Source organism: Poecilia reticulata, linkage group LG13 (assembly GCF_000633615.1).
Source record: "Poecilia reticulata strain Guanapo linkage group LG13, Guppy_female_1.0+MT, whole genome shotgun sequence".
In the NCBI taxonomy this organism is placed as follows: domain Eukaryota; kingdom Metazoa; phylum Chordata; class Actinopteri; order Cyprinodontiformes; family Poeciliidae; genus Poecilia; species Poecilia reticulata.
This window is the reverse complement of record NC_024343.1, coordinates 21974287-21991632: the sequence shown is the minus strand read 5'-3', so window position 1 is coordinate 21991632 and position 17346 is coordinate 21974287. Positions and strand designations below refer to the sequence as shown.

General features: G+C 40.6%; 1 protein-coding gene across 3 annotated transcripts in view; it reads right to left on the bottom strand.

Moving 5' to 3' along the window:
• Positions 1-15628, bottom strand: part of ssh2a (slingshot protein phosphatase 2a) — a 28247-nt gene extending 12619 nt beyond the window's left edge. Inside the window, exons 1-2 of one of the 3 annotated variants that reach the window (XM_008426045.2) lie at positions 15427-15628; positions 12197-12240 (exon numbers count right to left, since the gene is read on the bottom strand). In XM_008426045.2, the coding sequence (XP_008424267.1) occupies positions 12197-12240; positions 15427-15489 (107 nt within the window). In that variant the 5' untranslated portion in view covers positions 15490-15628. Of the gene's footprint in view, positions 1-3106; positions 3663-12196; positions 12321-15426 lie in introns of those variants that run through there. The other 2 variants (XM_008426046.2, XM_008426044.1) reach the window with 2 other exon arrangements.
• Positions 15629-17346: the final 1718 nt, after the last annotated feature.

Genomic DNA, 17346 nt, shown 5'->3' with positions numbered 1-17346 from the left:
TTCAAGGCTCAAAAAAAAAAAAAAAAGTTAAAGCTAAAAAGTCCCCCTCTTTATGTTGTTGCTCACTGTTGGCCAGCTGGCTGAAAGAAATGCAATAAATATTTATTAGAATATGTATAAATATCAATTGGTCTGTTTGGAAAAATATCATGATTAGCCGTCATGAATTGTTTGTTGAAATAATCAGTAACTAATTTAGTAATCGATTCATCATTAACTTAAGCATACAGCCTCAAAAAAGGACATAAGAAAAAAAAAAACATACTCAGCAGAAATAAACTGTACAGCAAATCTAAATGTTGGAGTCTTTGAAGGATTAGATTAATTATGCATTTAAGAAAAAAAAGACTGTCTGCAAACATTCTACACAAAACTCCTCAAGTTGCATAAGTTTAGCGTCACCTGTTTATTTAAAAAAGGAATTGAAATATTTATTTGCCTCTTTCTATGTGTTTCAACACTGTAAAAATGGCTTAAGTGGTAAATCTGCAGAATGTGCTCTCTTCTCCATCTGATCAATTACTAGAATAATCATTTACTAAAATAATTTTTAGTTTTAGCCATAAAGTATTTTTTTCCCCAATGTGAGAATATCCCATGGTCTCCTGCTCAGTCAAAAGCCAGCCGTCCAGGGGATGGCAAGAGGGCACCAAGTTCATTGAAAATGCTCTCCACATGTGCAGTGTGTAAAGCAGCAGCGGGCTTTGCAGGGTGAAGGATAAAGAAAGAAAACCCAGTCAGTCCAGAATGGGCGGGTCATGCATTTGGCTTTTAACCAACCCCGGCTCTGGACCGAAGTGAGGCGGCAGGCTTGTGAGGGCAACGGCCAGACACAATCCTCACTATGTAAGGACCACACCGCATAGTGGGCAGATAACTGGGTGACCCCCTCCTCCTGCTCCTGCCCATATTAGTCACTGTGGAGAGGAGAGAGCGGGATATATATAGGGCCTGGCTCTATACGGCGGCAGGCCCTGCTATGGCCTTATGAGTTTGAACCCGAGGCAAATACAACCCATAGCGAAGACAAGAGGTGCCTGCCTAATGGAGAATATGTAACAACCACTATGACTGGAAGACAAATAAATAAAACTGTATATATTGTCCACGTAACTAAAAAAGGAGGACTGAAAACAAACAAAAACAAACTAGTTAAACATCAACAGGACATAGAGAGAAGTGGGTACAGGAGGGTGATAAAGGGAAAGTTGTTAAACCAGGTTAAACTAAAAATAGCTTCTATTAACTGTTGACTTGCAACACAAACACTGATTTTTGCTCGACACGGTGAAGAAAATCAGAAAATCTAAAAGGTCCGCAGACCCTACAGCCTGTGATGCGTCACACGCGCTGCAGGAACTGACAAAGAGGAGCAAGCAGTGGTACCTTTTAACCAGTGGCTGAAATTCTTCTGAATATTTTCTGAACTTCCTCATTGGGGCTTTTCTGTTTACCTTGGAAGCTGCGCACAATAACACTACCCCACAGGTGAAGCGGAAGAAAGGTTTCATGGGCATTTCTAAAATTGGCAGGATAATACTGACACTCCGGATGCAAAGGAATCACAGGTAACACTTAGCGCCAGGGGCAAGACCCTGGGATTGTAATTACCAATAAAGGTGCTGCTTGAACATTATTCCGCCTAATAACTCAGGTTTTGAGTACATCATCAACTTCAGCAGTTTCCTAAGCTGAGCATGCAACTTTAGTGCTTTTATTCCTGTAGGTTAAACAAGGAATATAGAACAGGTGAGAACTGCAGCAGGTGGACAGAGTGTAGACTCCACTAGAAATATCCAACATCACAAAACCGTCACCAACTTCTAAACAAAGACATATTAAAGTGCAACGTAAAGTATTTCTGATGTATAAACATTTGGAACAAGCGCAATTTAAATTCTCACATCTGCGGCTGCTTTGCAAACATGTGACTGCCAGTACATGGTGTGTCTTGCACCAGCGTCTTCCCATAAACCGGCCGTAATCAAACTCGCATTCAGAGAAAAAGAAGTTTCCCTAAAAGCCGGTTGCAGCCCTATAAACGCTAAATGTCCAATTTTCTCAACCACCACACCACAACGTCATGAGTTAAACAGCTGAAAAACAATGCCACTGTCACACACGATTGCATCGCATCGATTCCATGAAAGTAACAGCAAAAGGCTACTGAAAGCCCCACAGCATACACCTGAAACGAGTTTGTGCTGATACAAAAAACTGCCACACTAATATTTTTTTTTTATTGATTTCTTCATTTGTGGTTCTCCAAGTTTGTGAGGCTTATCAGAGCCAGCACTGCAGGAGTGTTTAGAAATGTTGGAACATGCTAGCCTTTGATCTGTTCTGAAGGGCAGACCACATGTACAAATCAACTAAATCATTTCGTACATATCTCCAACAAAAACAAACACCGACCTCTGCAGACACAGCAGGATTGGAGATAAGCCTACAGCTGCTCTATACAGAGCCAAAGTAGTTTCAAATGTTCAAGTCTGTGACTTTATTCTATTAGGATTTCACTGAGTGACATGCTCTCCAGATGATTTTAGTCTCCACATTACATTATCAAACAGTGAGTCACAGGTTGAGCAAGACTGGGCATTAATCTGCATTTAACAACTATTGCAAGTTTCAAGATCAAACGATATCCTCCACCCAAAGCCAAACAAAGAGATAGGAGCAGAAAATGTCCCTGATAATCTCTTGATGTGGCAATCAGATGATGACTGCTTATAAAAAGTACAGAATTAGTCATGAAACATCCATTTATTAAGTGTGTTTGAATTCCTTCAACAGGTTGGATGATTCATTGGACCTGGAGAGCACCAATATGTCTTTGTTAGGTCAAAAGGAAGCTCAGGGATGAGTAAAGGCTACTACATCATCAGGAAATGGTCTGCTCTCATATTGCAAAACTTATATGCAACAGCTCATTGTGTTAAAATTAATAAGAGAAAAAAAGTCAGCCTTTACTTTAAAACTATCCTAATCTAAATTGATTTAAATCTAAGTAGTACATTGAATAATTACTTGCTCAGTTTAATTCAACTTGACCGCATTCCAACTACAGGGGATGATATACAGTCTTGCCTCTGATTGAACTTACAACTGGTTGATTTGATTTTTGGACACCACGGCGTCGTCGTTAAAGTAGGGCACCATCTTCGCCCCGCAGCAGGAGCAGAAGCTGACCGCCGAAGAGCTCTCAGAGCCGGACATCGTTCCGAGGGTCATGTCGGTGGCTGGAGGGTGGAGGGTCGGGTGAAGGAGAGGAGGAGAAGAGGCGTCAGGTGCTCTCGGTTGGAGGAAAAGCTTCTGCTCCTCTTTCACAGTCATGTGCTCCCACAACCCAAGAGTTCAAGCGAGTGGAGTTTTCTTGTGAAAAAGTGGCGAAATCTTCCCCGAAACCAGTACCGGAAAAAAAAGAGAAAAGTCGTAAACTCTGTTGCAGTAAATTAAACAGGGAAACTATATGTTGCGCTGTGTCTCCCTGTCGCCGAAAGTTGAGTCTGGTTGTCCATCATTTCCAAAAAAAGTCCAATATTAGACTGACTCCTGTGGCGTTTTGTCGACATACTTCATTTCTGTTACATCAGAAACTCCGTCACCGTATACAGTACTGAGACATATGACTTGGTTGAGTCTACCCTCAGTGGAGAAGTCAGAAAGGAGGCGGAGCATCGCCCATGTGCTTTTGGGAAAAACGAGGAGCCAATGAGGAGACGAAGGAGGAAGCCCCGCCCACACCCAGCAGAGCAGGAACTCAGCATGGACAACTGATAAAGCAAAACAGCTCTTCACAAAACAATCGCAAGGCTGCTGCTTACGCTCGAGATTTATTATACCGTCTAGTTCCTCCTCTTCGATTCACTGTGCTCTTATCAGGAATACTTTGGAAAAAAGCTGGGTAGTTTTAGTTTACCACATGTCACATTGTTGCTGATTTATAGTTCATTAAAGTGCCAAATGACTGGAGTGGTTTGGGTTCAGGACTGACTTTGGCCATTCACACAAACACATTTTATTTTAAACCATTTTATTGTAGGTCTGAATTTATTGCAATCTCTTATAGGCTCTAACAATTTTTGTTTATCATTTTTGTTTCGTAAACCCCTGATATCGGCTCCAATACCATGTCTTTCATTAACTTTAAGCGTAAATGATTATTTTTTTTATTATAAAGGCTTAAATTATAAACACAACAGTTTTAGAATGCAAAATTCTACAACAAATCGATACTAATCCTTACCAGTTTTATTATGCTATTTGGTTTTCAGCTGCGAACTAGGTGCTTTAGTTTTTCAGCAAGCTTTTATATTACTTTCATAAATATGGAAAGTACTCATTGAAAAATCTTAAAATTACAGATGATATCAACTTTACAATAAAGCTACATTTTAACGAATCTTGAAAAAAAAAATATGTTATACCTTTTTTCCCCTAATGAATCAAGTACGTTTTGGGACTACAGAAAATCTTTATTTAATGACAGCAGGAGCAGAACTGACTCTTCAAAAACTTTGCCAAAATCCTGTGTTTGTATTTTTATTTTCTGATGATGGATTGGTGCACACCACACTTTTCAGATTTGAAAAAAAAAATCCTTCCTTTGGAAAGACCGTACTTCAAACAAAAGGTAAAAAAAAATAATAAGCGGTATGTTAGCTATTGAGTAAGTACAAATCCTTTATGCGATGATTTTACTAACAGTCAATCAGCTGATCGAGTGCCTTGGTAACAGAGGGAGTCAATTTGGGGTGTAATTATAATTATGATAATGTAATATAGTGAATTAAATCCACATGGGTTTTTTTGAGGTTGCAGTCAGACTTCAATTGTCCCTCCACCCATTTCCCATAACACACAAACCTTGTGGTTTGGTTACATAAGGGAAGAGAACAAATGAGAAACAGACTCAACTTATTGAGCCACTGCAGCAGTGAGCATGTGCAATCCTGGATGAAGAGAAGAACTGGGGTTCTGGAAGTCTCTTGGACCAATAGAGCCCTACATCATAGTTATCTCACATATAAACTGAGATACTCCATGAGATGTAATGTTTGGTCTCCTTTTATGGCCAATTCGACATTTTATTTTCCACAGGCGTGCCAGCATGTGTGGTTTTATGTAAGCTGACAGCAATCTGAAAACACAGTAAAACCCCAGCCTTCATTATTTTCACACTAATGTGTGCCAAGTGTCCTAAACTGTAAACCAAAACCATCTGCAGCAGATGACCTGTTGACTAGCTGGTGGAGCTGGGCTTCAGAACACTGAGGGAGAAGCTCAAGTTTGAAAATAATCCATCGGAGAAGTTATCCAGCATAAGTCTGACCGAATGAAACGGATCACTGTTAGGAATGCTAACAGTTTTCTGATCTACAGAAAAAATAAACAAAAATAAAAAAACTTTAGTTCAGGAGTTGGTGCTTTCCAGGATGCTGTAATAGTTTTCTGTGAGGTCTGGGTCAATGAATAATTGTGTTTTTGCCTTTTAATTTTAACACGTTTCTAATTTTACTCAGTGCCACTTTTCCAGTAGTCATTGACGTTTTGTTTTCTACAGGACGTATAACTACTGATGGAAATTACACCTAGATATGATGATGCATTGTTGATACAGGTAATAGCACAAAGTGATTTTGTCATGACCAGGAAGTTACTTTACAACACCAAAATAATAAATGACAGAATCCATCATTATAAAATGCTACCATAAAGGGCAGGATTATTCACTGACTTTATTACTTCCATCAAAGTCAGATAAACACCAACTAACAATAGTGCTATAATCATTAAAAATGTTTCCTTGATGCGCTAGCATAAATATTTTAGAAAAAATATTAAATCAACTGGTAACAATGTCCTGGTGTGCTTACGCCACAGATAAAACGAATGCAGCTACACCTGCTGTGCTTTGCTTCCCATCAGAAAATGCTTCCATCACACATTGGGTTTGAGACAAACTTCAAGCAGCGGGCTGAACACGCAAACAGACATTAAGTGTTCTTGTTATGCGCTCTTGTTTAGTGTCATCAAATTTACCAGCACAGTGGAAACTTATTTTTCTGAGGACTGGTAACATGAGAGTGTGTTGTGGTGTTTAGCTGAGCCTCAGGCCAGTTGCACAACCGCCTTTCGCAGCGTGTTTCCCTTTTGTCACTTCCAGGGAACGGGCAAAGGCTTTCAGGTCAACCTGTGTGTGCGTGTGTGTGTGCGTGTGTATGTATGCGTGCGTGTGTGCGTGCATGCGCGTGTGTGTGGAATCTCCAGCATTCTGCTGCTTGATAAGTCCATGATTGATGCCAGATGTTTAGCATAACCCCCGAGCTGAAGATAAGCTACTGTTGGCACCGTGTTATACTATAAACACACTCCCCTTTCATTTAGAAAGATTCATAATCAAAACTACAAAAGGTTTTTAAGGTGCTGTGATAAAAAAAAATGTGCTGAAACAGCAATTATGATTTCAAATGCTCATAAAATGAGTCCAGGAGATGAAAAACAAACCACACAATGGCTTAGACTGCAACACATTCAGTTTAAATATTTACCAGCTACTTATCCCACCCACTTATGATGTGGGCTCTTAACCTTGGAGAACCAGTAAGCTCTCAAGGCGGCTAGATGAAAAAGACTCACCAGTTGGAAAAACAAAACAACAACAAAAAAAAAAAGGAAGATCAATAAACGACAAATACTTTTGCGGATACATCTGAAATTGTGTCTGTGTGGACAGGGCCAGACACCATTCATCCACTAACTGTCTACACACCAGCTTACCTCGCAGGGTCACTGTGACTACACACTGGAGAGATGATCACAGGACATCATAGAAACACAAAGGAGAAACAAGCATGCAACTTAACCAATTAAGCTACCGTGCATGTTTTGGGACCACAGGAGGAAGGTAGAGCTGGCTTCTGTGGTTTAATCAAAGTGAACCTGTGTGTGATTTTATCTCAAGTGTAAATACAGCTCATCTGTGAAGGCTTCAGAGGACTGATGGGGAACATTAGGGACATATGGAAAAAAGTCGTGGCTGTGATTAATTCAGCAGGGAAAGTGAAACTGGGTAAAGTTGGTGGCAAAATGGAAGGAAACCTGATAGGGGCGCAACTCCAGGCCTCGAGGGCTGGTATCCTGCAAGTTTTAGATGCATCTCTACTTCAACTCACCTGAGTCAAATAATGAAGTCCTTAGCAGGACTCTGGAGAACTCGACTGCACTTAGGAGGTGATTCAGCTATGTCATTGAAGTGTGTTTGGACCAGGGAGACATCTAAGAGTTGCAGGACACCGGCCCTCGAGGACCAGGATTGCCCACCTCTGTTCTAGCAGAATGGCACTAAACATACAGTCAGAGGTAAAATCGAAGTTAAGGCATAAATTCAACAGACTAACAAGATTTGAAACTGATGTTAACAAACAGCACTCAATCTGACACAGATTAGCCTATGTTTCAAAGAAATATGAGCACATTTTTTTGGTCTTTAAATATACAAAACCACAGGCTTATGGCTATCATTTCTGCAAAATACAGTGAAGTTCATAGTTACAGAGGGGGTAAAAAAATCAAGGGTTATGAATACTTTTGCAAGGTGCTCAACCCATTCCAATTAGATCGACATGTTGTGCAAATGCAATCCATGCTAGTCTAACCACATCTGCTTAATGCAAAACTGCCAGTGTGGACAATAACGGCGGGAGGGCTCCGTGTTAAACAGCAGGTGCACTAAAGGAAGACAGAAAGCTGCAAATGACAGAGGAAAACCTTTAAACCCAAACAGGCATGTCCGCACAGGAGCAGCCGGTGTTTAAGAAGCTTTCCTCTGTCGGAGTGATCGTTAGTGCTGCTTGCTCTTCTTGTTCCGGCAGCAGCCGCTTTAAACTCTTGGCCCGACTAACCTGCTCTGCCTGTGCGCACCTGGCACTGGAGCTGCTGGACGACTCCCATAACATGGATACAGAACAATACAAAGACTTGTTAGGCAAGTATCTATGACTAAGTGCAGTCACAATGAATCACGTTTGTTTGCTGTAGTTAAAGTAAGAGCCTCTTGATGCTTCGGGCTAAATATCTCAAACAAACCCTGATTATTGCTGTGGGCAAACAGAACTAATCAAACAATATGATGACGTGAAATGCTGCACAGCATGGACACAACGGACACCCAGGGTGAGGGAAGGCTAATAGAGAAGGTGGAGCTTGGAGGAGGCTGTATTTTTGGCTTACATATCACCTTAGGAACTGTTTACTAAACAAGTTAGACATTACTGATGCAATTCATGCATGAGATATCAGATCACCCCACACATTGCTGCAGTAGATGGCGACTGCAATATTTATTTATTGTTTTAGGCAAGTAACCCTGACAAATGAGCCAATAAATGATTTCTGTGTAAATCTTAGAAATCACATTAGCTAATTTACTTAGCCTTAAAAAAAATCTAAATAAGTGGCTTTTTTATTGCTGCAATGCTAAAGGGTCATAAAGATATACACATAAACATTTGAAAAGGTAATTTTCAGGAAATCCCAGCATTCAAATACAGACAGACAATCTGACGTGCTTTGGGCACATTCCTGCAGCAGTTTATCCTCAGGAAGGTGAGGATTCAGAAAAACTTGATTCACTGCTTTCACTGTTCGTTTAAATGTTTACTCAGCAAAAAGAAAATGGTTGCAGCACATTGAATAAAAAACACCTTTTTGCCAACTCTGTCCTTGACAGTATTAGCCCTGAGGCAGCAGCAGTATATGTCTCTACATGTGTGAGTGTGTGAGTGAGAGAGAGATTCATTATTGCACTGCAGCCAGCAACGCTATACTTCAGTGGCGTGGTGCAGGAGGGGAGAGACAGCTGTTTGAGTGCGTCTGTGTGCAAAAGAGACATTGACACAAAGACAGGCAATGTAAGAGTCACTCAGTAGCTGCCTGGGTAAGAGAGAGAGAAAAAGAGACAAAAAAACAACGACTCTGCACTGCAGGGGGAAGGTCCCTCTTGGTCTCAGCAGGCCCTACTGGCATGCACCATCGATGCGAGGTGGGGCCTGCACAGCTAATTGGACCCAAGTTCTTATGTAATACACATCAGAGGTCACACAGCAAGACCTCTGGCTGCACCCTGCTCTTCGCTAAAGTGAATCTGAAATGTGGAGCCGGGTAACTGAGCCAAATTGTAAAATACTTTACAGTGTGAAGTGGGGGCCTTGTGTGTGTGCGTGTGTGAGAGTGCTTGAATACACTCGCCAAAGGTATGAGTTCAACCAATAATTGAAACCACATGGGGTTCTAATGTCTATCAGGGCATGTTAAAGAAAGGAGTTATATCAGCAATAATCCCACATTGAGTTCTACAGTATATGCACTACAGATAATACACTTCTTTAACAAACATGTCAATTTGTATCAGTTCTTATCCTTAGAAGAATATTGCTGGCAAATGAAATCTAAAAATTTAAATGTTTTTTCACGGATTTAAACTTCTACATTAATCAAAATAAATGTGTGTGTTTGTGTAAATGCGTGGTGGGGTAGGAAAACAATGCTCACTGTGTTTTTTCCCCTGATATTTATACAAGAGTTAAGAAAATATAGAATAACCTAAATGATTCTTACAGTTTTAGGATAAGAAAAACAACATATAGCATACACACTAATATACATTCAGAGTATCAGATGTTTCCTGCTTTGTTTGGCATAGAGCAAAAGTAGACTAAGGTGCTATGGTGATGAACTACATTATGAACTTTTACCTCCACCATGATTGCCTGAGCTTTTCCCAGCAGAATGTTAACTTACCACTTCTTCTCAGCCAGAAAAACAGTGTAGCAATCTTTTTTTTTTTAAGCCAGCTGATCTGCAGTGTACAGCACCGGGTGGAGGAGAGGCTTTATATGCAGCGCTTCATACAGCAGGAGAAAACTCCAGTTATGTGAACAGTTTTTCTCCTACATCTCTGCATTGTACAGGGAGTAAATTCCCAATGCTGCTGAATATCATTCCTTCGTCAGTCTGATGCATGCGTGCAGAATGAACACTTCCCAGCTCTGACAGTTAGTGTACATTAACTCTGAGGTATGACAGAGCATGTGACTGAAAGCTCTCCTTCCAGCATGCAAGGCAAAGGGAGCCTCAGCAGGCTCCTTACTAATGCATTTCACTCATGTTCTTTACTGTAAACAGTTCCAACCTGAGAGGGATAAAAAAGCAAGTAATAGTAAAAAAAAAAATCTGTCTTAGTTAAACTCATAGCACTAAATCCTGCAGAGTCTGAACTCACAGTAGTCTTGAAATACATTTTTCTTGCAGCTTGCTGGATTTTTGAAGAGAGCTGCTGTAATTTGTTTAGTTCAGTTTGTTGTTTACAGCCTGCTGACTGGACAAAAACTTTGTCCCCAAACCACTGTTTTAACCTGAAGGCCTTCACAACCAAGATGTTAAACTGAGTTCAGCATTTAGAGTTTTACTGTCTTATAGTATGCTACATTCAACAGTACCTAGAGTGATAACTGCAGTAAAAATGAATGAGTTAGTACCCATGAAAGCAGGAGACAGTGAAAAGATAAATCTAGATTATGAAGACAGCACTTCAGCCGTTAGCTCAGTCAACAAAAGACCCTTACAAAGTCCAGGATAGGCTGCAGCGCCTTTCATGTTCCACTCCCTCTTTAATGACTGTTGCTAGAATCTCCCAAAGCACTGACTCCAGGGCAATCAGCAACCATGGGAAACCTGTGCATTTCTGAAAAATATCACATTTGCACAAAAAAACCACCAAATAGATATTGAGCAAAAAAAAGAAAAAAATAATAATACATTTTTCAAAGTAACGTCCAAACAGATCTAAAGAGGGCCGTGACCCTGCAACATCAGAGCCATCCAGGGCAACAAAACAAAAGAACAAGTGTTGACATTCTAGTCTTTTATGACCATCTAGCTGTGCACGTCAAAAGCAAATCAACTCTGCCACAACTGTCAGGTTGCATTATGCAAATCAACCACAGGCCGTGACGTTGGTAGGTCAACCAAATATTTACGAAAGATGCATACAAAGGCGCCATTTATCTTTGCACAAGTAACTGAAACTAAGGTCTCGCTGTTCCTTTGGCACAAATATGACATGACAATTATGCTTTACGAAACTCTTGCAAATTTTGTTCTAAATATAGACAAAATAAAACACACTGAGTTCAGATTATGAAAACAAAAACACATTTGGTTGGTTTTCCCTAAAATTTAACCAAGTAAACCTGGTCAGAAAGAACAATATAACTACTAATACGTGAATTGAATAACACTGGTGACCTCGCAACTATTGCACCTGTTGGTGGGTTAGAGATCCAGTAAACATTTTATTCTCAAAACTAATGTGTTAGAAACAGGAAAACCAGACACAGTAAGAAGAATTGCGATGGTTCGATAACTGGCTCAGAACATCTCCAAAGCTACAGCGTTGTGGGATGTTTCTGATCTGACCATTGGTCAATGTCTCCTGAAAGTAAGACATTGACCAGCAGCAGGGTCAAGGGTAAGTAATGCACAAGGGCAGTGAGGACTGGCCGGTGTTGTTCGATCCAACAGACAGGAGAAACTACCACTGGTGTAAGATAGAATCTGCATAGCCACACACCGGTCAAGGTGGAAGCAGATTTCTGTGATGGCGTCTCTGAGGAGGACAATGTGTTCTAACACAATGCAGAAATAACCCAGGCATGGTTTGCGTAACACACGTTTGAAGTTGTGAGTTGGCCTCCAATGTTCACCGATCTCAACCAAACCAAGCTGGAATAAAGGGCTCGACCGACGGCGGTCCCAACTTGAAACCCTACAGGATTTAAAGGATCCGCTGCACATTCAGGTGTCTAAAGGATTCCACAGCAAAGAGGGCATAATGTTATCCCAGATCAAAGTGTGTAATTGATTGACACATCATTTGATACACCCCGAGTGCAACATTGTGGTCTTGAATAACTAAAATGAAACTTGGTCTATAAGTGGATAATAAAACCACAATTAAATAACAATGATAGTAATAATGTACTGAAACCCTTAAAAAGAAGAAGAAAAAAAACACATTATGCAGTCTCCCCCTAGTGGTGTCAGCATGCACTTGCAGCTTTTTAACAGGATGTTCCTCCAGAAAGAGGATCATTTCCACCCAATGACCTGATCAAACAGGGAATGTTCTCACCTCCTGGGCTGGGAGCGGCGGTCATCCTCTGCACTCCCCGACTCCTGCAGAGGAACACGTACACAGAAATATTTATGCAGGGCTTCCATCTCCTCATGTTAGGCTGCCAGAAGCAGTTTTGTTTCTGAACAAACAAAAAGAATCATCATGAATAAAAACATTTGGGTGACATGTTTCCATCACATGCTGTGTCAAGATGCAATTATTCTTGAATAAACAAGAGCTAGAGTGGGTGGCAGCAAGAGTGGAGTGTCAGCATGGAGCTTTTCCATCAGATAAAACGGAGCCAGGCCGGTATTTTAAGTGACGTTTACAGGCTGAGCATCCCCTCATCCCTGCATCCCTGCACCCCCACACCATACGCTTGCCTCCCCCTCCAAAACGCAATCATCCTTCCCCCCACCCCTGCAACCAGCACAGCTTTAATCTCATCCTGCTTCAGTAATCCCTTCAAAAAAAAAATCTGACAACTTTCTCTTTATGGCATCAATTTGCCAACTCCGACCAGGCCAAAGCGAACATAATAGAGACATTTTTAGCTGTGAAAACCCCCCATCTCAATCACAAAACGGGGAGGAAAACAAAGTAAAGACGATAATGATGGAGGTAAGAAGATGGAGGAAGCTGGATGCAGCTGTGGGTTGGGTCAGGAAGAGCCGAAGCTTCAATTTTATCCGTTCTTGTGTGTGCTGCTGCAGATGTGAGCTGGCCTGGAAGAGGCAGCAGCCCGAACGGTGATCCCTGCATCAGCAAACTGAGCTCCAAACAGAATACACAGCAGGAACTGGAGCAGATGCTTCCTGTTCAAACACACCTGAGGAAATGCCTTCTCAGCAGATTGTAGGCATATATAACACAGCTATAGGCTAATCGTACTCACACATAACACTGATATAGCTCTATGCACCTGTCATATAGGTTTAAAACCATATCCCATTAGATGTTAGGTGGGAGCTGATCGCCATAGTTACCATTTCTCCACATGTAAGAGTAGGGGAGTGGTCATACCGAGAATTAGAAGACTGAATCGGGCTACTGCATGCCTGTTTAACTAAACTACTTTTCACCTCTGTCAGTAAATATAATAACGTCGGCTCGATTCAGAGCCAACTGCTTCCAGATGAAGAAACAGAGCAATCAACTAAGAATTTGGTTGATTGGTCATTTTGGTTAGATCAGGGGGGTCATAATCTGTCATATTTCAGAAAAACTATCTGGTTTAAAACAGGGATCAGGGCCAGAATAAATGGAAACAGGGTGTCAAATAGAGTCTTGGGTTCATATAAAATCTAAATAAAGATTTAAGTATTTTATGCCTATTTAGCTACGTTTTTAATAAAAACTACTGAAGAGACTGATCAGAGTCAGCCCTGAAGGGCTTTCCAGACAACTTTCCTCCTGACAGTTTCGGCCTCGTCCTTCCCTTGCAGCAGCAGACACCTCACAAGAGCGCTCACATGGCTGCTCCCAAACAGAAACGGGTCTCATGACAAGCAGCTGGTACCCTCCGTATACAATCACTTCACCGCTTCAGTGTCTCGCTTTTGAAATCCGTATTCACCAAAAATCAATCATTTGGTGAATGACTTTCGGCTTGAACCCAATGCCATTAAGAGCAGCTTTTGCTGAAATACTCATATTGCACCCGTTCCTTTGGCTTAACGCGTTATCGTTCTTCGCCTGATATTTTCCAGATATAAACAACAGGAAGCTGAGAACATTTGGAGTAAACATGAATCTTCACACCACTTTCTTCTACTCTCTCACTGAGAATGTAATAACATTTCCTTCATCTGTTGGTTCAACTCCATTAGTCTGCAAAACAGGAATTGCCTTGTCAACACACTAAATTTGTCCAAAATATTGAACCTCCTGTTTCAGCTCAAGAACTGCACTACGGCATATTTTAATATGTTTTAATTCGTTTATTCATTCATTTTTAAAAGTTTTAGTTTAAGCAGCACAATTTCTAGCATCTTATCAACTCTGCATGACACGCATTTGTTTGTCTTAGGGTGCTGTTTTTCTCTAGTGTCAGCGTTGCTACACTTTAGCCGAATACCATTGTATCTCTTAACCTTTAACCCTAGGTTTCTAAGGAATGGGGCATTCCAATTAGTTCTGTAAAGAAGGGGGGGATGGCTGTGGGGTATGAGTCATTATAATTGAGAAACTGTATGCAATTAGTTAAATGTGTAGCTTGCAGCGTTACAATATATGTCATTTGTTATCAGCTATAGAAATAGCAAAAATAAACTTTTCAATTTAACATATTTTAACATTACATTAGTTAAGGTTGTAATAACGGGTAATGGTTATTGGTCCATGCAAATCTAAATACAAAATTCATGCAAAGACTATTTATTTAATATGTGTTCTGACATATTGCAAGTAAAAAAAATAAATATAGCCATATAGCCACCATTGTAATAAGCTCGACTGCATGAAGCATCTAATGATGGTTTTCTCCATCACCAAATAAATTAAACTTACAGTAAGGCCCTTCAGATTTGCGCTGCCCCTTCAGCATTTCACAGTTTGTTACAATCATGAGAGAAGTTTTTTTTTTTATTATTTATTTTTTTTTATCTCTGGCAGCCACACCAGCACATTTATACTAGATCTGCCAGGAGGCTGGAGAGCCTGCTGAGTGTGTCAGAGCGGATAACGGGACGGCCTCACAGCCTGCAACAGAGACTGACAAGACTGAACCAGTTACCCGCTTTCCGGGGCAGCGACCTTCCTCTCTATTGCTCTACTGACCTACAACCTTTCACTGGCTGCTTTTTATCAGTAAAGTCAATACGATGAAACACAAAGAAAGCTAATATGGACAAAAAAATATATATACTATTAGCGTAAGAGCACCTTGAGCAGCTAATGAAGAGTTTAAAACCACTATTAATTAAGACAGACTTCTCTGACACCACCCCATCTAGTGGAGGAAGTGAATCAGCCACATAATGCTAACGATGAATAGCTAAGTTTTAAAAAATAACTTTTTAATACACCTATAAACCCAAGTCTGCCTTCTGTGCTAAAGCCAAACAACTTGAAGTCCAAACTTCTAGTCCTGTGGAATGGCTGAAACTGTTTCCTTTAATGTTACAGTAAAATACCGGCAGCTATAAAAGTTAGCCTCCCATGTACATGACCAACAAACTGGGAAAAGCGGGGCTAACTGCTGGGACTAACTGACACTAATGTCAATCCAGATGACAAGTACTTACAGAAACACACGGACTGGAGGTGGTGCTCGGTGTCGGTGACCGCTGTACGGTGACCAGCGCCATCCCTGCTGCTGCTGCTGATCCCGGTCACCTCAGAGACTGGAAACCCGGGATACAAGACATTATTTTAGGGAGGAACTACAGTAAAAAAGGAGCTCCTGGTGTTATTTCTCTGGAGGTTGCTTAGATGCCTTTTCGAGTAAAGTACAACAGTGCAATTGTCCGTTTCCGGTATGGACTCTTTCAAAATAAATTTGGCACGCTTACGAATAAATCCTATCTCTAGCAATATTTGGTACATAAACAAATTTAACAGTTTTAAAAAATCCTGTTAATTCTTGATATTAATGAAACAATAAATTTAAATTTGTTGGATTTTAAGTGAAATAGAAACCCTTTTGTTGAAAACTACAGCTACAACGTTATAGTCAGTGATTGCATCAGGATTGAGAAGCACAGCAAGATTAACTTTATCATTAGTCATAAGCTAATTAAAGTTACATTAAGTAAAAATTATTCAGTCCTCCACTGTTACTAAGCAAGTATATATATTCAGAATGAGAGCTTTCAAACATAGCAGCCTTAACATTCTCTGCAAATGACAGAACCAACATGTTCTGCTAATCCAAGACGCCATGCAGCATTTCTTCCCAAATAAGTTAACTGTTGCCCTGTGATGGGCTGGTGGTCTCTTTAGGGTGGACTCTGCTTCTCACCCCTTGCAATCCTGCAAGGATAAGCAGCTATAGAGAATAAATAGATGGATCATTTCAATTATTTGATACTCTTCAGATGTCACTTTTCACTGTGAAATGATGACTATGTTTAACTCAGGAAAAAAAAAGAAACAATGTAATTAGATACTCTTATTTCCTACTATTTCTTTAATAATTTGCCTAACTTTTATTACCGTGATAACGCCACGCTGTAATTGTAAATTTGAAGCTTTTAAATTGAAGCTTTTATCTTGATAGAAATTAGTGTCTGTGGTTCTCTGCTTACCGCCCGCTTGACAAATTAGACCGGTATTAAGCGCATGCGCAGAACTCACCTGCTGTCAAACGTGGTAATAGCACTTCGAGGAATGCTTGCGCACACATTCAGTCACTGTGCAGTGATCAGTAGTAACACAATTTGAACAATAGATCATTATTGTATTTAAATTGAAATAATTTTTAAGGTATAGTCTGTATTTGTGTGTGTGATTATAAATAATCCATCTGAGAGCCTGTTTCTATGGTATAGAATCTGCTGAAGAACAATGCCTGGCCTCACATCATGGTGTGTTGCATTTAACCAACTCTCCTGTGGGAGATGGGAGGAGGAGGAGAGCGATGGGTGTGAATTTAGGAGGGGGAGGGGTAATAGTCAGATGATAGGGGATGGTGGAGTCAGAAAAGGGTCAGGAAGAGGAGAGGACAAGATAGATGTGAGAAAATAATAAACCTTTACATCTTAAAGAGCCTTAAAAGCCTTAATCTACAACATAAAATCAAAAGATGAACTCTTTTGCTCTGCCCATGGTCGCTGTTCTTACTGGGACAACCCAGATATTTCCCTCTGATTGACTTATTCACAAAAATTCAGAGAATGGGAGCAGTGCTGTCAGCAGACAGGAGGGAGGCCTGATTGGGTGTGGCACTAAGGACAGGAGACTCATTCTGAAACTCTTCATTCCATTTATCTGGGTCACTGCATCCTCATCCTCTCCCTTGTCTTTCTCCTCCTCCTCTCCCATGATTCTGTTTGGGGCACTCCCTCTCCTCCTCCCTTTTTTTTTATTTTCTTTGCATTTGCATCAACCCTCTAATAAGCCCTGGTGTTAAAGGCTCAAAAGACAAGCAAGAACAAAAGGAAATAGAATTACGTGGTTAAGTAGCAACGACTTCACTGAACTCAGAAATAGTGAATATAAATGAT